This window comes from Antennarius striatus, chromosome 2, assembly GCF_040054535.1.
Source record: "Antennarius striatus isolate MH-2024 chromosome 2, ASM4005453v1, whole genome shotgun sequence".
NCBI lineage: Eukaryota > Metazoa > Chordata > Actinopteri > Lophiiformes > Antennariidae > Antennarius > Antennarius striatus.
Genome location: NC_090777.1, coordinates 11,805,955 through 11,825,067, shown reverse-complemented (window position 1 = coordinate 11,825,067; position 19,113 = coordinate 11,805,955). Strand labels below are relative to the sequence as shown.

General features: G+C 41.5%; 3 protein-coding genes across 4 annotated transcripts; all 3 read right to left on the bottom strand.

Annotated features, from left to right (window-relative positions):
* Positions 1 to 92: 92 nt before the first annotated feature.
* On the bottom strand, positions 93 to 6,665 carry htr6 (5-hydroxytryptamine (serotonin) receptor 6). Its single transcript, XM_068334851.1, has 3 exons — positions 5,751 to 6,665; positions 2,034 to 2,168; positions 93 to 460 (listed from the first exon to the last, which is right to left on the bottom strand). The coding sequence occupies exons 1-3, from the start codon at positions 6,663 to 6,665 to the stop codon at positions 107 to 109; spliced, it is 1,404 nt and encodes a 467-aa protein (XP_068190952.1). The 3' UTR covers positions 93 to 106.
* A 1,856-nt stretch (positions 6,666 to 8,521) lies between these two features.
* micos10 (mitochondrial contact site and cristae organizing system subunit 10) lies at positions 8,522 to 12,099 on the bottom strand. Its single transcript, XM_068339660.1, has 4 exons — positions 11,999 to 12,099; positions 9,999 to 10,046; positions 8,804 to 8,910; positions 8,522 to 8,696 (listed from the first exon to the last, which is right to left on the bottom strand). Exons 1-4 carry the CDS (start codon positions 12,069 to 12,071, stop codon positions 8,691 to 8,693), a joined length of 234 nt encoding a protein of 77 aa, XP_068195761.1. The 5' UTR covers positions 12,072 to 12,099; the 3' UTR covers positions 8,522 to 8,690.
* Positions 12,100 to 12,720: 621 nt separating this feature from the next.
* sike1 (suppressor of IKBKE 1) lies at positions 12,721 to 17,278 on the bottom strand. Of its 2 annotated transcripts, none has more exons than XM_068338257.1 (5): positions 16,922 to 17,278; positions 16,145 to 16,250; positions 15,919 to 16,061; positions 15,717 to 15,830; positions 12,721 to 13,701 (listed from the first exon to the last, which is right to left on the bottom strand). In XM_068338257.1, the coding sequence occupies exons 1-5, from the start codon at positions 17,078 to 17,080 to the stop codon at positions 13,567 to 13,569; spliced, it is 657 nt and encodes a 218-aa protein (XP_068194358.1). In that variant the 5' UTR covers positions 17,081 to 17,278; the 3' UTR covers positions 12,721 to 13,566. The 2 variants fall into 2 exon arrangements, with proteins under 2 accessions (XP_068194358.1, XP_068194368.1); XM_068338267.1 differs by lacking the exon at positions 12,721 to 13,701 and adding an exon at positions 13,747 to 14,420.
* Between the last annotated feature and the right edge of the window lie 1,835 nt (positions 17,279 to 19,113).

Here is a 19,113-nt window from a genome sequence, read left to right as displayed (position 1 = left end):
AAGTATTTTACTTTGTTACTTTGCTTGAGCCTAAAGATTTCACTCATTGTCACTAAATTATGAAGTTATGCCTCTCAGTTCCTTTCTTGATTCTCTATTCCCGTATTCAGTCCAGAGTGTCGACCTGATTAGGCAGAAGCAGAGGCAGCTCAATGCCAGCATGCTCGGCGTCCAGCAGGTTGACGGCATCGGTGGCGGTGGCAGGTGGTTGGGTGGGGTCAGAGGCGAGGGGAGACAGGCTGCTGGCCAGGTTCTGCTCCCCTGAGTTGCGGAGAGAAAGAGAGAGCGCTGGTGAGGGTCTTCTGGTGGACTGAGAGGAGCAGCAGGGCAGCAACTTCCCCAGAGCTCGCTTGAAGTCTCTCATGAACAGCGGGTAGATGATGGGGTTCATCGTGCTGTTGCAGTAGCCCAGCCAGGTAATGGCATCAAAGAGTGCAAGAGGGATGCACTCACACACAGCCTGAAAGAACAGAGGTGAAAATGTTAAGGCATCAGCAGTAAATGTACAGCAAAATGTGAAAATAATTACAAATTAGGAAATTAATAAAGGAAATAAACATTGTAGGAAAGATTTGGACTCCCTCATTTTGTTTGTGTCGTGTGAATGGATGCAAAATCGTGCACCAGTATGTGGGCGACACAATCCACTTTCCTGCCAACTAGCAATCTGAAGAGCACAATGAACAATTCCAAAATACTCACTGGTGTTTGAAAAAGAAGAAAATAGATTTGTCACAATGATAAAATCATAAGATATTTTATAGATTAATCGTTTTAGGTTTAATTTATGATACACTTGGAGCAAAAAATGTGTTTATATCAGAAATCATTATGGAACATATATCAAATAAATATGGAAAACTTGGCCATTAATGTTTTTTTGATATTTATTTTCATCTAAATAAAGGCATTGTGTTTATCTTACATTACTGATGTACTCGTTAAAAGCTATTTCCTACCTTTTAATATATTTACAAAGGGTAATTAAAAAATGAGCTACGTGTTGAAAAAGAGTACATTCATAGTACAGATTTGAAATAAACACAAAAATCAAAAAATGAAAAGTGGTACATAAACTATTTTTTAAACATTTTACTAAAACATGGTCTTTATGTATTTTATGTTTTTATGTCCGGTGAATGCTTGCATTTAACTTTAACTGTGTTATCACAGAAATGTAAATTTCTGTCAAATCCACTTGAAAAAATGTGTAACCGATAAAACCACTATGGAGGACAGTGAAGGAGGAGACAGCTGTTAGAGGAGAGCTTCCAATACTATGAAGATGAGATGGGGAGGCGGTGGGAAAAGGATGGGGGGAGGGGGGTTTATTTCACACACCACATTGAGTGTGAAAAGGACGGAGAGTGCAGGCACAGTCAAGTCTGTGTTTTGCAAGGGAGAAGTGAGAGGGCACCGATGGGAAATCTAAATGACTGGCTCATTGAAAGCTTGAATAACAGGACAAGTGTCATTACCAATTTAGATTAACATGTTTTTTGATATTCATTTACTCTCATGAGGTTTTTCCCCAGATAATAACTGTTCCTTGAGTAATGAGTGTGCTCAATGTAATTAAATCAAAAACAACTTAAACAGAATATAAATTAGGCTATAAATATTATTTTGCTGTGTTGTTTTCCGGTTTTAGAATGAGTCAGCCTCACAGAGCTGAAACGCCAATCTGTTTCCACATTGGATAGCTTGGCAAGACTGTGGCTGGCAATGCACAAGTAGACTGGTATCTTTGTTCTTTCTCTATATTTCATTTATTTCTCACCATTTCAGCTCCTGTCACGCATAAAAAAAATGGTGCCAAAAAACAAATGGCAAAAGATTCTTGGGTCACAGATATATAGAAGAAAAGAGCTCTTCAAAAAAAAGACAAGGAACAACCTCACAAATTTCTAAACTTAGGAAATTGAAATCATAATAAGTAAAAAACACCTTAATGTACAGTACATACAGTATAATTGAGGGAGATTTGGTCAAACTAGAGCCATTTGTGTCCTCATATCACTTGCAGTCCTGACCTGAGCCATGTTGGTGATGAAGAAGGGCAGCCAGGTGCTGAAGAAGAGCCCGAGGAGGACGCCCAGTGTCAGGCTGGCCTTCAGAGCCCTCCGGCCCTGCCTGTGAGCCAGACGACGCTCGCTGTTCACTGACGGCTATGGACAGCAGAGAACAACAAAAATACTTAATGATGCAGTTAGAGGCACAATGTGGACGTGTCTTGTGTAGATTGGTGTTTTAAGTTCCAAGTAAATTAATTTCACTTTAAACATATAATTAGTAGTTCACATCAAGATGTTTTTTTTCCAAGTTAACGACTTTTCCAATTTGATGTTTAAGTCGCAGTTCACACAAGAACAGCTTTAATCGCTCGTTACAAAAGATATTACAAATGTTTGGGGTTTTTTTCCAAATAAAACACATAATTATGCTTTCATACGTATATGCTGCACCAATGTTCTTCAAATGCCATCAGCAGTTTTCTGTGGGATTCAGGTCAGGTGACTGACAGCTTCTAGAATGATCCAGGACTTCTTCTGAAACCAAGCCTTGGTGGACCTACGAGGTCTGCTTGGGATTGTTGTCCTTCAGAAACCGATCAACATTCAGTTTCCTCTCAGATAAACATGTTTTTCTCTAGGATTTCTTGACACGTAATGCATCAATGTGACCGTGTACATGCTGCAGGTCTCAGGTGTCTGAAGAAGCAAAGCAGCCTCAGAGCATCGCTGATCCATTGCTGCACTGTAGACATAATGTTCTTTACAGCATCAGCTTCATTCTTCCTCCCCCAGACAAATGGCTGATTCACAGGACCCAAAATTTTCAGTTCTGTTTACTGCACCACAGCAAGTCATAATTAAACTTTTGTGTTCTTTAAAGATAGTGTTGAGCTGGTGGAACTGATTTTTTTTTATCAGCAGTGGGGAACCTGGAACCGTTGTAAATACAGGCCTTAGAAAAAACGTGAAGTGTGACACGAAATATTAGCACTTACAACAACTGGCTCACAAATGCATTTCTTATGAGGGATGATATTTAGCTATTGAAGGATTTTCAGACTGCAGCTGTCATTAAAAATGGCATTTTGTGTAATATTTGGGAAAGCTCTTCTAACATCCTTTGTCTTTAGCTTTTTAAAATATGAACTGTTATTTGTGATTAATAGTGGTAAATATTAAATGTTGTAAATGTTGCTGAGGGTTGAATATTTTGCTTTCATTGATGATGCCATTGTTATATGTACACACACACACACACACACACACACACACACACACACACACACACACACACACACACACACACACACACAACACACACAGCTGTTAGCTAGTTAGTTAGTCATTTTTGAGAAGAATCCTGCATAGACTTCGTGTAGAGGTTTCCATTTCATTACACTGTCAGAAAAGGTTTGAATATTGTAGTTATTGTCTGTGTCACTCAGGAACAAGTGATTCTATGAGTAAGCATGAATATTTCCAATGAATCAGCAGAGATGAGGAAGAAATACATAGAATTATTTCTGGTCTGTGTGGTTTTATTGCAGGCAGATGTGACATGATACAATGCAGCTGTGATTCATGAAGGAGAGGCAACGTAACTTAAACTTCTCTTTCCTCTATCCATCCATTCATCTTCAGTGGCTTGTCCGGGGCCAGGTTGCAGGGGCAACAGTCTCCGGAGGGATGCCCATACTTCCCTCTCCCCAGAAACCTCCTCAAGCTCCTCCGGGGGAGCCCGAGGCGTTCCCAGGCCAGCCAAGAGACAAAGTCCCTGCAGCGTGTCCTAGGTCTTCCCCGAGGTCTCCTCCCGGTAGGACATTCCCGGAACACCTCCCCAGGTAAGCGCCCGGGAGGCATCTGGATGCCCAAGCCACCGCAGCTGGCTCCGCTTGAGGCGGAGGAGCAGCGGCTCTACTCTGAGCTCCTCCCTGGTGACTGAGCTCTTCACCCTATCTCTAAGGGTGCGCCTAGCCACCCTACGGAGGAAACACATTTCAGTCACTTGTATCTGGGATCTTGTCCTTTCGTTTGTGACCCAAAACTCATGACCATAGGTGAGAGTAGGGTAAATCGAGAGCTTTGTCTTGCGACTCAACTTCTTATTCACCACAACAGCGACCTCATCACGGCAGAAGCTGCACCGAATCTGACTGTCAATCTCATGCACCATCCTTCCCTCGCTCGTGAACAAGACCCCAAGATACTTAAACTCCTCCACATGGGGCAAAGACTGTCAACCGAACTGAAGAAGGCACATCACTCTTTTCTGGTCAAGAACCATGGCCTTGGATTTAGAAGTGCTGATCCTCATCCCACTCACGTAATACTCAGCTGCAAACCGTCCTCGTGCGTGCTGAAGGTCCAGGTTTGATGAGGCCAGCAGGTCAACATCATCTGCTAAAAGCAGAGATGAAATCCTTTGGTCCGCAAACCGGACTCCTTCCGGATCCTGATTGCGCCTAGAAATTCTGTCCATAAAGATTATGAACAGAACCTGTGATAGAGGGCAGCCCTGCCGAAGTCCAACATGCACCTGGAACAGGTCTGACTTACTGCCGGCAATGCGAACCAATCTCTGGCTTCAGTCATACAGGGACCGGACAGCCCTAAACCTTATACTCCTGAAGCACTCCCCAAAAGATATCACGAGGGACATGATCAAATGCCTTCTCCAGATCCACAAAACACTGGTTGGGCAAACTCCCATTAACCCTCAAGCACTTGATGGAGAGTGTGTAACTGGTCTAGTGTTCTGTGACCGGGACCAAAACCGCATTGCTCATTGTTCCATTGTTCACTTTCCCCTCCTGAAGCGCCGAATGGTTTGCCAGAATTTCTTCGAGGTTGACCAAAAGTCCTCCTTCATGTCCTCCCCGAACTCCTCCCAGACTGAGTTTTTTCCTCCGCAACTACTTGAGCTGCAGTACGCCTGGCCTGCCTGTACCTGTCAGCTGCCTCAGGAGTCCTACAATTCCGCAAGATTTGGAAGGACTCCTTCTTCAACTTGATGGCGTCTCTTACTTCCGGTGTCCACCATCGGGTTCGGGGGTTATCGCCGCGACAGGCACCAGACACTTTGCGACCACAGCTCCGAGCAGCCGCTTTGACAATGGAGGTGGAGAACATGGTCCACTCTGACTCAATGTCCACAGCCACCTGCGGGATCTGAGAGAAGCTCTCCCGCAGGTGGGAGTTGAAGGCTTCACTGACAAAGGGTCCTGCTAAACGTTCCCAACAGACCCTCAAAACATGTTTGGGCCTGCCGAGTCTGTCCGGCCCCCTGCTCTTCCAGCTAATCCAGCTCACTACCAGGTTGGTGATCGGTTGACAGCTCTGCCCCTTTCTTCATCCAAGTGTCCAACACACTAGTCCAACACACTCTTTCGACTAGTTCTTTGCTTTTCTTGTTTGTGTTTTTTTGTTTTTTTGAGTACCAGCTCTAGCCTTAGTCTTATTCTAAATCTAAAACTAAGAGAAACACCAAAGCTGTTTTGTTTGAGTCAGTCAGACTTACATAAACACATCAGGATTATTTAGTGAATCCATGCAGCACAGGACCACCAGAAGAGGAACAGCGTCATCTCAGTGAATGTAGTACACACTGTACCCACTGAGCCAAAAGCTCCCTTGTAAAGTAGAATATATAGAAATTGCAGATCCTCAAATATAAGCAATTGACAGTATCTCAAATACATAGACGACCTGCCCTGACTGCTTATCTTTCTTCCTTACCGGTACATTTTGTGACACAGGTTGCTCCTGGTGACTGTAGTCATCACCGTCCTGCTGAACTTGTCCTGCTGCAACCCCAGGTGAAGGAGGCCGGGAAGGGTCCCCCAGAGAGGGGTGTGGGTGTGGCGGGTGGCTCAGTGCTGCGACCCTCTTTGCCTGCCTCCGTGCAGCCAGAAGGATCCGACAGTAGGTGAAGCAAATGGCAATGGAGGGCAAAAAGAATGTGAGTACGGATACCACCAAGGCAAAGGGCAGGGTGACCCGCAGGCGGCATTGGAAGGATAGGCCCCCTGATGGTGACAGCTGAAAGTAGGACATCGGGTACAGAGTGTCGGAGTAAGAGCTAATGTTGCTGCCGCTGGCCCCAGGAAGCAATGTGTGTCCACCCCAGTGGCCTAAGCTGTGCCATTTCATCTCAATGGGAAGGAAGGAGGCCAGTGCTGCTAAACCCCAAGCAGCTCCTACCAGGAGCAATGCCCGAGGTGAGGTCATCCTCTGCTTGTAGCGCAGTGGCGAGATGATGAAGATGTAACGGTCGAGGCTGATCACACACAGGTTGAGGATGGACGCGCTGCAGCACATGACGTCAAAGCAAAGCCAGATCGGGCAAAAGGCAGGCCACAGCACCCAAGCCCCACAGAGCACATTGAGCATGGCTGGGGGCATGACTACCAGGGCCACCATCAGGTCAGACAGGAACAGAGACACCAGGAAGCAGTTGGAGGTGCAACGCAAGGAGCGATGGGAGAAAACTAAAGCGATAAGCAACATGTTGCCACAGACTGTCACAAGGATGATAACAGTTAGCATAAAGGCCAACAACCATGGGCCGCTGCCGGTGATGTTCCAAGCATCGGTGGTGGGAGAGCTGCTGCCGAAGCTTCCCACGGAGCTAGAAAAGTGTGAGTCAGCCATGGCGAAGGTTAACAACAATCAATGCATCGACTCCTGGTTCCTCTTCAGGCACAACAAACGCCCTTATCCAGTTTTCTTTTGAATACAAAGCTTTTTTCCAGCCCTGTTGCTGTGAAAGTTACCCAGACTGTACTCCATGGGTAAAAATTTCCATGTCCCTTTGGCAGGAAATCATCCAGCTTACCTGGAATTACTTCCACTGCCACCATACAGTGATCGAAATCCTAGTTTCACTTATCTGTCCATCCTGGCTGGAATGTCCCTTCCCCATCCACGGCGAAGAGCCGGAATGAGCCCTCAGGTGGCTGACAGAGGGTTTCCAAGCAGCATGTCACAATAATGATGACAGCCTCTGTAGGAGGACACAGAGAGATGAGCGCCACTAAGCATACAAGAGCTGTGCCAGGAAAAAGAACTACTGAAGAAGAGGAGAATAAGGACCCATTCTCATTATCATACCTTCTTTCACAGAAGGGGAATGGTTCAGCTTCCGCAAGCCCTTTGCTGAGAAGCTGCCTCTCACAACTCCTTTTATTCCGGGTAACAATGCAGAGGAGCAGAAAACAACACACAAATGTGCAACAGCCATTTGTAAGTGAGCCACCGTTTCTAAGTGCTCCGCAGGTACCATGGTCCTTGTAATGCTGTCTTGAAGTCCCTCGCTCCTGTTAATCCCTGTGTCGGCCACTCCATCGCGCCTCCCAGCCGGAGCGCACAGCCTCACGGAAGGAGCGTGTCAAAGCATTGAGCTGTTAATGCATAACCATGCACTATCACATCCAACAAATGCTAATTCTTAATCATGGGAGCTGGGGTGGGTGGTCCTTCTCCATGTTTGGTCATGGTGTTTTTTTAACCAGTTAGATGAAACTACAGTATTATTGCATCTTTGTGAGATATTTCAAAGTTAGGTCTATTTCAAATGCTTGTGGACAATCTCTCTTGACCTTTCAGGTAAAAGTTAATTCCACCACACTTGATGACTAATTTGGTCTGGAACATAAGCTGATAACATTTCCAAATACTTTTATTTTATACTTGATTCATTCACATATTTTCTGAGTTTTTCCCTCTATTATCAGCAGAAAAGCCAATTAGTTTTCCCTGTGGTTTAAAAACAATTACAAGTGAATGTGCGTGAGCAATATTTGAATTTGTCATTAAAATTCACAGAAATCGCGGTGCAAATTCATCCTGGCAGATTTAGGTCATGAAATATCTTTCAGTGACTCATACTCATTTATTATTGTTGAACAAGTTCACATTCCCTGTTCCAACAACCATCAGGAGACAATTGAGTCACCTTCTTTCATTACTCTATTTTTTAAATTCAAACGAGGTGTCATGGTAATTATTTATTTCCAAGCAACACTTGAATACTAGATAAAACAAGCATAAATTAGGGTTAAGTCCTGTGCTCTCCATCATTTCAATAGCCTCTTCACGTACTAAACATAATATGCAAAGCTCTTGATTTTCATGCCCCCTCAGAAATGACTAATCTCCATCACTTCGCCTATCATTTGCCACATCAGATCAACTGCTGCCAACCTTCTGACCTCCTCTCACCCACACCGAGCCCACCACCTTATGGGATGGTGTTTGATTTGCAGCCCCATCTTCCCTATGCAAAACTCTTCAGAAATTAACTCCCACTTGCATCCAGAAATAAACTGAAAACTCACCTTTTCAAAGCTGAACTAACTCGTCTTACTTCAAGCATCACCATTTCCACGTGGAATGCCAATATGTTAGTCTTGAGTTTTTGTACTTATTAGGAAAATGTATCTTCAATGGCTCAATCGATTACAAGGCATATGAGGGAAATAATTTACAATAACATCAGTTTTGTTGTTATGAAATTTTATTAAATAAACAGAGTTCTGGTCAGGCACACAGAAATTTAATTTTTACAGGATGGATAGATGATTCAACGGTACAACTGATCGAGATTTTCCCATAGAATAAAAAACAAAAGTCAGAATGATATAAAACAAATCAATGATTCTCAAAATCTTGCAGCTGTTAGTCCTGTTGAAGAAAAAAAACAGTTAATCCTTGATTCACAAAACTTGAGAGCTTTTTTCCTAATGTAGAGATAATAATGAACTTAATAAATGTTATTTGCATAGCCAGACCTTCTGGCCTTCGTGCTGCAGATAATGCAACCTCAGGTCATTCTGACAGTTGGCATACGCCATGCCCAGTCCCACTCCTGAGCCCAATGAAATGGGCCACGTATGTCCTGCAAAACAAACAGGTAATTAGTCTCACACAGGCTTCACAGAGTTATTAAAAGATACCACAGATGATGTCTTAAGTCTCTTTTACAAGTTGTGACGCCTTGGTTATCCGCGGTTAACTTGTATTCACACACTCATTTTTGTGCTGCTGATGATGGGTGTTCTTGGTTCTCTTCTCATCTCACAATAAGAACAAATTATTGAAAGAGGGGTACTTTAGACTTTAGACAATGACTGGTTTTCAAAGTGTCCATGGACTACTTTCCAGGCAAGTATCGTGATTGCAGTTTTTAATGTACCGTAATCTTACTGGCTATGCTGATTGAGCGACTTACTTAATTTATAATGAAGGTTTCAGGTAGCAGCATGGCAGATGAAAATTAATTATTCGGGTTGGGGGAGTCATGATGAACAGATTGTGATATCATGGTTTGGCCAACCAATAGCCCCACATTGAATAATCAATCAATCAATCAATCAAGTTTTATTTATGTAGCTAATCATGGCAACAGACATTTCAAAGCGCTTTATCAGACAAAAAAACCCAACTGAACCCTCCAGGACAAGTATAAGCGACAGTGATGGGGAATAACTCCCTCGTTGAGGAAGAAACTCCAGGCAGGACCCAGACTCTTTTGGGCGGCCATCCATCTTGAGAGAGAGTGGCAGATAGGCCAGATAGAGTCAGTGTCTTTACGGTTATAGTTAGACAATTTGATGCTGGCACTGAATATGGAACGAGAAAGTCAGGCTGCGTTCACCGATTCCTGGGTTTTTGCCTTCAATACATGTTCCCCATCATGTAGTTGGTAAATTCACAGCACAATTACAGCTGCATGGATGATTGTATGGTGGCACTGTGGAAGAAAGGAAGCAGGATCCCAGCCGATGGATAATGTTCACTTAAAGACTGTAAGTTAACTAAAACATTCACAGTAACTCCGTAAATGAAGAAGAAGCATCTCACTGCAAGCACATAAAAAACTACAGAAAATAGAGCCCCATTGTAGCTGCGTTCCTCTTGTCAAAGACCTGACAGATAAATTTAAAGTTTAAGACGAGCACAGACACAAAACATGAAAATACTTACGTTTAAAGAACAGAACCGAAAACACAATTCCTAATCCCAGACCAGTGCCTAAAAAAGAGGGAAAATAGAACAGTACTATGACATGCTTGATACCCTTTTAATCACCATTTTCATCTGGACAGCATTGATTAGTCACTAAGTACTTGATATAAATGTTTTCTCATACTTCCTCTGACTTGTACACATATCTATTAATTTAACAGTTACAGCAAAAAAACAAACAAACACTTGTACCTATTCTCTACCGCAGTGGAAAAATAGTTAAGAACAGCCTGCTACTAAACTTTCAATACTTGGTGAAAGTTTAGTGGTAGCAAACAGTAGAACTCATGGCTAAGGTAAGAATGTTTCCATTTGTATTGAAAAATGAACTGAAAAAATTGGGACTAAACAGCTAAGTAGCCTTAAGAAAAGCAGATTCCTGTTTCAAAGGTAGATGAAGCGATGCACCCGTCATGCATAGAGCCTGCTGTCCCAGCCTGTGGGGGACAACTTACAGTTGATCAGATCAGCCATATTCCAAGATGATAATGCCACAATTCATCATTGAGAGTGGTTCAGGGAGCAGGAGAGATCATTTTCAAACACGGGTCGGCCCCCACTGGGTCCAGACCACAACGAGAATCTTTGAGATTTGCTGGAGAAGACTAAACGCAGCAGCCCAACGCTCCCACGATCAATAGCAGAACTCGGAAGAGTTCTGGATGGAAAAGAATGTTGTGAACTTTCCTAAGTTCAAAGAATGATGCCGTGGAGAGTGCATGCTATAATTAAAGCTAAAGGGGGTCCAATAAAATATTAAAGGTTTATTTAAAGTTGATTAAATTGTGACTTTTTTCTTACCGATCAGTGTATATTAAGTTTATTGACAAACTATATGATTTATTGGCTGTTTGCAATAACCAAATATTGACTGTATTTTTTAAGGGTCAAACACACAATATCGGTGAGTTCTAGTCTCAAAACGATTCAACCACCTGAACATCATCCTTCATAAGAGCACACACGTGTAAATCAGATACCAACCTTCAGATCTGATTTACCAGAAGAGTTTTATCCTATGGCCTAAGTACAGTAATTGAAATCATAATTTCAAAAATAATATTCATTATCATCAATATTTGAGGTTAAAAAAAGGAAAATAAGAATTTAGACATTTCACTCCAATATGTATGTTCAATGTTTCAAGTTAACTTGCACTGTCAGTCATTATGTAGGATGGTGGGGAGTACAGCTGCAAAACAAACTATATTTGTTTTGCAGACAAACAAACAACAAACATAGTTGTCACTGCCTCTCACATACCTTAAGCTGACGACATCACACTTAACGTTGCCCAGAAAACATAATTTAAAGAGAAGTACTGTACATTACTTCCACTTTTATGACAGGATCCACTGATTTACTGAACATCAGATCATCTAACAACACCTCATTACAATTACTGAAGAGAGATTTAGAATCACCTTCATTCATAAAGGCCAAATTACAATATAAATCATGTTGACACAAAATCCAAAAGAGATTCACAAACAATGGAAGGATTTTTAACAGTACTGTGTGTTTCCTGAAAAAAGAGAACATCTAACTTTTAAACATTTATCAAACTAAACGCAGAATCTCTTGTCTCCATGCCCCCTGCTCCACTCATAATGTGCCAGTTTTAAACCACACATGTTAACAAGGAGAGAGACGTTCATTGAATAACTCTTCCAACAAGAAAAACCAGACAAAAGCCACTTAATATGTAATGTCAGGACAACTGTGGCAAAACTTGTATTCTTCAATGCAAAAACAGAATAATTCATCTTACCAATTAAATTAATGCATCAGCGAGATACGGGTCATTCTGCTGTCCTTTATAAACCCTTTATGGCTAGCTAGTTAGCCTCTTTCACAATCAATGACAATCGTGAACTAAAGTTAAAATCGTTGCTTATCTTGTCGTCATTGCGGGACATTGTGATGTCATTGCACGCATACAGCTTTTGAATAGTTACCTAATTTAACAGCACTGTCCGCCAAGCATTTGTCCCACTTTTTCCCCAGCTCCTTCTCAGACATGCTGAACATTAGCTTGAGTCAGGCTAGACGTGTCAAACGTAGCGGTGATGCTGCTTTCAGGGACTGACGGGAAAGATGTAAAACGTAACCAAAAACAACGTCAGTCAAAGAAACTGTCAATCCACCAGTCCAATGTCTGCAGACAGTTTTCTGTCATTATATCAAAGCCATTAAAATATAACTTATTTCGCCATGTATTACATGTTGAATACTTAAAAACACGCAGATATTCTGCAAACCCTTACTATTTACGATTGTCTGTGAACACATCGCTTCACCACCCTTGGAAAGCTGACGGTGCACACCGGAATAAAGTACAAAATACTACTACGGTGAAATCGTGACACGGCCTCCTCAGCCATTGATTGGCTAGTGTTTCTACCCAGGCGGGTGAAATGGGATGTCCATGTTTAACCGTGACTTCTAATTGGTGGTTATGTATTCAGGAGTAAATCATTCAAAGGCATACTCGCGCGGATAATGGCATCGTCATAGTAGGATTCACTTCCCTGAAACGGATCGACGTCGCCATCCTTCGGTAAAAATTAGAATAGCTCAAACATTTCCACATACGCTCATACTTACTAAACATGCTTACATCCGTCACGGTGGAAAAAAAAAAATCACATTAGCATTCTCTAATTGAAAATGTTTTTTTTATTTATGCTTTATTTTAAAATTCGTAAATGAAAATAAGTTTGATACAAGTCAGTACACTATGAGGTCAATACAGCATGTTCAACTTACTGTTTCCTGAGATGACAATATATTATTTAGGAAAAAATACAGCACATGACGAAGTTGGCATGTTTTGAAATTCTCACCATTAAATAAAACGTGACATAAGCTGGGGCGTTTAAAACCGGATTTAACACGTGGAATATAAGCACATAGAAATTAAGTTACATGTGAATTCTACAGGCTGGAAATGTAGTGATCACATACAGATGAAGTGATCTTGTTGGCAGTGATTATGAAATTAAAACACACACTCTTCAAACCATGCTGAATACAATTTGGCTTCCTAATGTACGTGAAGTGAAATTCAAGCAGGTGTTGAGTATTTTACACATTGAATAAATGAACGTGTGCAAAGGGGCACCAAAGAGGTAGAAACTGCATCCTTAAAGACTAAAAGTATATATGGCCCAAAACAAATAAAGAGTCTTTGCTTTTCTTATCATGACATGTATGTGTTTGAACCCACACTGAATGAGTCAGATAAAACCCATTTTACATCTCATGAACAGTCATGGTTTGTGTGGAATTTATTCTACCACAACTGCAGTGGTAACACACATATTGTTCAGAAGAAAACAATGACAGCCACCAGATGTACCAGCAGGTAAATGCTCCATTCAATGATGTTTTTAAATGGAATTCACTACAAAAAATATGCAGTGGCTTGATGACTCAATCACCTAGATTATAAGGAAATCATCAACCCTGCCTCCCGGTCCTGACGACCGTGTTGCCAAACACGTTGACTCTTTCGCTGCTCTGACTATTCGGTGGACTCCGGCGGAGGCAGATATTCGTGTGATGAATCTGTCGCTATTTCTGGCTGGTTGCTTTCTTCTCTTGTCTTCACTGAGCCCTTGCTGATGTCCAGGAGGTCTCGAAGCTCCTTATTCTCAATCTGAAAAAGACAGAATAGCAATGTTTTTGAAAAAAAGATCCTTCGTTAATCATAACTGCTACATAATCACCTCATACAAAACACGCACCATGATATACTTTATAACTTGTGGACACAGAATTGGTCTGTGGGTTTCCTGCCTCCACTCCAGCACACACGAGGCGAAAACAGTTACATTTGTGGTGTTTAACCATCAGAATCTATTTATATTATATAAAGCCAGGTCATAGCAAACATTGTGATTAAAGGTGAATTATGGATAAATTCATATAACTTTATTGTAGACATAATAATAAGTAATTCAACTGTAAAAATGATAACTTGGTTTTTCAGCACAGATACGGCATGGTTGAGGCACAGCAGATTCACTTCAGTGATTATTTAAATCTTCTGAGATCAACTGGATCGAACAGAATCTAATATTTCTCAGGCCCCATCCACAAGGTGCCGGATCTTTTTGAAAGCGCAACTTCTTTAATCCCGCATAGAAAAAGATTTGCGTCCACACGACAGCGTTTCTAAAAAAATCCATGTCCACATGTATCCGCATCAGTGCATTTATCAACACGTTAACAAGCAGAACCACGCCCAACAACGACAGGAGAGAGGACCGGGGCGTGCGGAAATTCACGCCGGTCCTCCTGGAGGAGAGCCTCAATCCCAGAGTTCTCCCATCAGCAGGCAGCCGTCCCAGTCTGATCCAAAACTGGCGTCGGCATCTTTGGTGAGGAATGTGAATGAATGAATAAATATGTATGTGTATAATAATATATATATTACAGTATATACAGTATATATAAACTTCATGTGACACGGGTCACATGCATGACATCACAGCGATTTTCGTCCTATGGACAAGCCCCCCGGACAGAAAAAGTTGCGGATACAGTGTTCACACGACAACGCAGACCCGGCATTTTCAAAATATTTTAACTTGGCCAGCGTTTTCAGAAAGTCCGGGATATTTCGTATGGATGGCAGACGTAACTGCAACAAGAAGTTGGGGCCTCAATGTTCTGTGTTCTTTACACCTCCAGCAGGTCATACACTCTCTGTTCATGTTCATACAGTGGAAGGGTTTGGAGCAAAGAAACTAATAACTCTTGTGCTCCATCAGAGCAGTGTGAAAATATTTATTTCAAAGCCTGACAGTTTAATTCTGGTTTGTCTTTTTTCTCATTCTTGTCATAGTTGGACTATATCCCTTAAATTTCCCCTTTTATAACTTCCACAATATTTGCTGCAATGACATTAATGGCAAAACTTAAAATCTGAAAGGAAGCTCTCTAGTTGAAGGTAATTGTTAAATAAAACACTTGCACTCCATGGCTGGCCTTAATTTTTAACACTAACCCTAACATCATTGAAGTTAGTCTTCAGTAAATCATTTTTTGGTGTCCTTAATAGGGAGAGTTGTATGCATCTGATTTCGAGGCTCTTTCAGCTGATTTTAACTTACTGCTGTGAATGCTCCAATTAAAACTTGTCAACATACAGCTATGCTTGTCTTAAAAAAAAACTTTTTTAGTAGTAAAAATACTTCAAACTTTTCCAAAGTTCTTGTTTGGGTAATGATATCAGACCTTCCATGTATCACTTATTTTCTACATTAGACTGATTTCACCTATTTTCATTATGCGACACAAGCTTGTCTATGTTGGTCAGAACTGTTGTGTCCATAAGTCGGCAAACTTTTCTATGACATACTTTCTTTGCCTTAAAGAGTCAGTTTTCTGTATTTTCTCACTTTTATTGAGCAAGAGATTTAATTAAGAATTAAACGCCTCACTAGGCTCACTAACTAAATTTTAAAAAAGTTGCAGCTTTTGACTGAAGACTTACGGAATATTTATGTACCTGATACGTACAAAATTTCAGTTTCTATATATGTAATACTATATATCATTTCAACACAACTACACAACATGCAAAAGAGACAGCATTAACATACAGTTTGCCAGAAATACTGATTCAATCAGAAAAAAAACCTGATTTTATTGAACTCCTGTGCTCACCTCTAGTTGAGCGAGCCTCTCTCGAACGGAGCAATAGTGCTGATCGTCTACCTGCACTGCTCTCCTCATCACCTGGCCCATCTCACATATCCGCTCCACCTGGCTCTGGACTTCCTGGATAAGAATCAGAAGATATCAATCAATACCAGTCATAACCTACAGATGACTAAACAATTTCAAAATGTAAACACTGCCTCTTTACTTTTGCGTGGTCCTCATGCAGGCTGAGCACAGGTTTGGTGTCCAGCTCCTTCTTTGCCATCATCAGCTGGAGCATTTGCTTGCGGTATCGACCCATGATCAATTCGAGCGTGTACTGGTGTTCTTCAAGAGACAGCCATAGTTCTGCAGAAACAGCCATGAGGAGAGCGAAATGATTTTATAAAACATGCATTCAATCAGCAGAAGAGTGTCTGTGTTTTGTTTACCTTTATTTTCCTGTTGTAGTTCCTTAATTTGAGTGTTTTCTTGAGTCAGAAGGACATGAGGTTTACATTTGGTCAGCTCCTGCATCTCTGAACTGTCCTCTATGTGCTGGGAGGAGATAGTAGTCAATGACAACGTTTTGCTCTGAGCAGCATCTCAGCCAGAATAATTGGAAAAACTAAAGACCTATCTTCAAATGTTGCTCTGACAAAGCAATATAGTGGGCCACAATTATTTAATTTGTCAAAGAAAGTTCTATTTTTCATTCAGTAGACAAAATGGCATCATTTTGAACTGACATTACCTACTAACATCAAGGATAAAGTACAATCACGGGAAGGTTTTCACCGAATGAATTTGTTTGATCAAGTTTATTTTCCCAGTGTTGTGAGCTCGACTAACTATTTATTTATGTATCATTTTAGAACAGGATGACGGTCTTAATTAGAGAAAGGTCCTTTGGAAGATATGAAATGAAATTTAATGTATGCAAGACCAAACTCCAAAAACAGAAAAGTTAGTTGTTTTCTAGTTAAATCACACATTTCTCAAAAAAAAAAAAAAAAAAAGATTTCAGGTTGCTTCTTTTTTGATGTTTGAGCACGGATGGGGAGGAAAACTGCTGACCTGTGAGAAGAAGCAGTTCTGTAACTGTGGCACTGAAGACTTTTTAGTAACATTTATTTTAATTTGGAAGGTAAGTTAGAGTTCAAACAAAGCCTGCAGAACCAGTCTGCGTTGATCAACAGAGCATCGACCACTGAAGCCGTCGTCCTTACCTTCTCTGGAAGGGCATTCCCCACCTCCCTCATGCTCTGGACTCTCTGGCTGAGGGCCCCGGACTGCTCGATCAGCCCCTCGGCTGCCGTGTCGTGCTCTTTCAGCCTGTCTAAAAGGGTCCGGGCGTCGCCCAACACTTTATCTAACGTGCAGGACATTTACTCAAGAAACGCAACTCTTCTTTCTTAACCCAAACAAGCTGGGCTACCTGATCAGCTCAGTCAGCTGTGAAGGCCTCGCTGCACCGTGTGTACGGGAAAGCGTCTGGAGCGCTTGTCGGCTGACAGAGTGTGTATAATGAGTAAAAAGTTAAAAAAAAATGGTCATTCAATTTGATGTCAAATCTGCTTTTTCCGGATATTAGCCCGCTCGTGACGTCACATCCGTTTCATCCTATTTTCTTTCGCTTTACGATGGTTTACAGTCTGTAGCTGTGAAGGTAAGTACCGCCGCCTGCTGTACCGGAGTATGCACACACGTTAGGACTATCAAATCCACAGTAATGTCCACAGGTTATAGTAATTATTAAATTATTCCCGCCCTCTGCTGATAATATCCAGTCCTGTTATAAAAGTGTGTATCCTTCATGAACAGAAGAAGAAAGTCCACTTTATTATCCCTCCATGGGGAAATTGTCTTTCTCATTCTACACTACAGTTGCATATTCGTTAGGTCATGCATACATACATAGTTGAATGAAGGCCCCTGAAACACAACACACTAGGGGCCTGTAGGCATGCAATTAGTAATGTCACACATCAAACAGTAGGGGGAGGCATACTGATGGGTCATGCATGAGGGATCGCACCCCAAACGAGCAGCTTGTAAGGGGGACGGCGCCTTGCTCAAGGGCACCTCAGCAGTGAGGCAGTGAGGCAGCAGTGGCTAGGAGGTGGCTGGGAGCTGAGCTGACACCTGCCACCCTCAGCTCATATTCCGGAGAATGTCTTGGCGGGAGTGGGACTCGAACCATCGATGGGTGGGCGTCTGCTCTACCGATGAGCCACTACTGCCCCAAAGAAGAAAGATCATCAGTTATTCTTTCTCCTTTTGTCCCCAGTATTCCTAGGCCCCACTTTATTACTGCCTTCCTGATCTTTATGAGTTGTTTCTTGTTTTCTGTGTATTTTTTAAAAGAACATGATAGCATAGTCAGCATTTCCTGTCGGTCTTCGTTCAGAACAGTAATATAATTTCTTTCTATTATGAACAGAGTTTCTCCTGTTTCCCATTTTAACCAAATTTTAGCGTTTATATATTTCTGCATTTTGTCGTATGTTTAGATTCATGGTCAATGCTGCCACCTACTCCAATTTAGATTTTGGAGGCTCTGGAGAAAATTAAGATTGTCGATGACATCAGTGGACAGAAGACATTCGTTGAGACAATAAATCTCTGCCAAAGCTGTGAGTTTTGGAAGAGTTTGTTGAGTAGCATTGTCCTAATTTCGAATAATGTATTTTGTGTACAGTAGTTCTAAAGGTAAAAGTCAAACGATGACAACTGTCATATTTGACAATGTTAAAGTTTACATTAAAAATTCTGTTGCCAGCATTACTACTTATTCACTTATGTGGTGACACACGATACCCTTCAGCTCTTTACATGAAACTATTAACAACATTCTATGTGTGTTTTCCGAGGCACCTTGAAACCTATTGCTGTTGAGTTTTTCAACAAATGTCTGCAGCTTACACCAGACCATAGCTCCTACACACTTTGTTGTGATATTACACATGTAGAAAATGTCACACTTTTGGGTGAAACACAGGGTAAAAGCTGCTCATAACTTTTGAATTTCTAACTTTAAAAATCAACATTCTGCTTTGCCCTTAACATTATATAGAACATTATGACAAGGTTTGTTGGTCAGATGAATGAGTGATAGTTTGTAAAGAAAAAAAAGCCATTCTTCTCCACCCTTGGGTCCACTTCTCTACAAAATGTAACCAAAACCTTTTAGGTAAAATAGAAGGTATCATTCCCCAAAGAGTAACTGGTCTTTTTATAAACATGTATTCGACAACTAAGACTGGAGGGATTATGATTATGTGGAGGTGACTTTATTATTCAATTTAACCCAAAACTAGGTCCTTCAAATGGAAGATCTGATAACAAGAAAATTTTAAAAACCCCCACATATTTTGATGCAGGAAATGGGTATTGTAGACGTGTGGAGAAAGATGAATCC

Bases quoted from the DNA above. Each gene is read 5' to 3' on its own strand.
- htr6 (XM_068334851.1), bottom strand. From the start codon at position 6,665: ATGGCTGACTCACACTTTTCTAGCTCCGTGGGAAGCTTCGGCAGCAGC. The intron at 2,169-5,750 runs GTAAGGAAGAAA...TGCTGTCCATAG, and splicing joins CTGTGTCACAAAATGTACCG to CCGTCAGTGAACAGCGAGCG. The intron at 461-2,033 runs GTCAGGACTGCA...CTGTTCTTTCAG, and splicing joins TCATCACCAACATGGCTCAG to GCTGTGTGTGAGTGCATCCC.
- micos10 (XM_068339660.1), bottom strand. From the start codon at position 12,071: ATGTTCAGCATGTCTGAGAAGGAGCTGGGGAAAAAGTGGGACAAATGC. The intron at 10,047-11,998 runs GTAACTATTCAA...CCTCTTTTTTAG, and splicing joins GGACAGTGCTGTTAAATTAG to GCACTGGTCTGGGATTAGGA. The intron at 8,911-9,998 runs GTAAGTATTTTC...TTTGTTTTGCAG, and splicing joins TTCGGTTCTGTTCTTTAAAC to GACATACGTGGCCCATTTCA.
- sike1 (XM_068338257.1), bottom strand. From the start codon at position 17,080: ATGTCCTGCACGTTAGATAAAGTGTTGGGCGACGCCCGGACCCTTTTA. The intron at 15,831-15,918 runs GTAAAGAGGCAG...ATTCTTATCCAG, and splicing joins TGCATGAGGACCACGCAAAA to GAAGTCCAGAGCCAGGTGGA. The intron at 13,702-15,716 runs GTGAGCACAGGA...TGTCTTTTTCAG, and splicing joins AGAGGCTCGCTCAACTAGAG to ATTGAGAATAAGGAGCTTCG.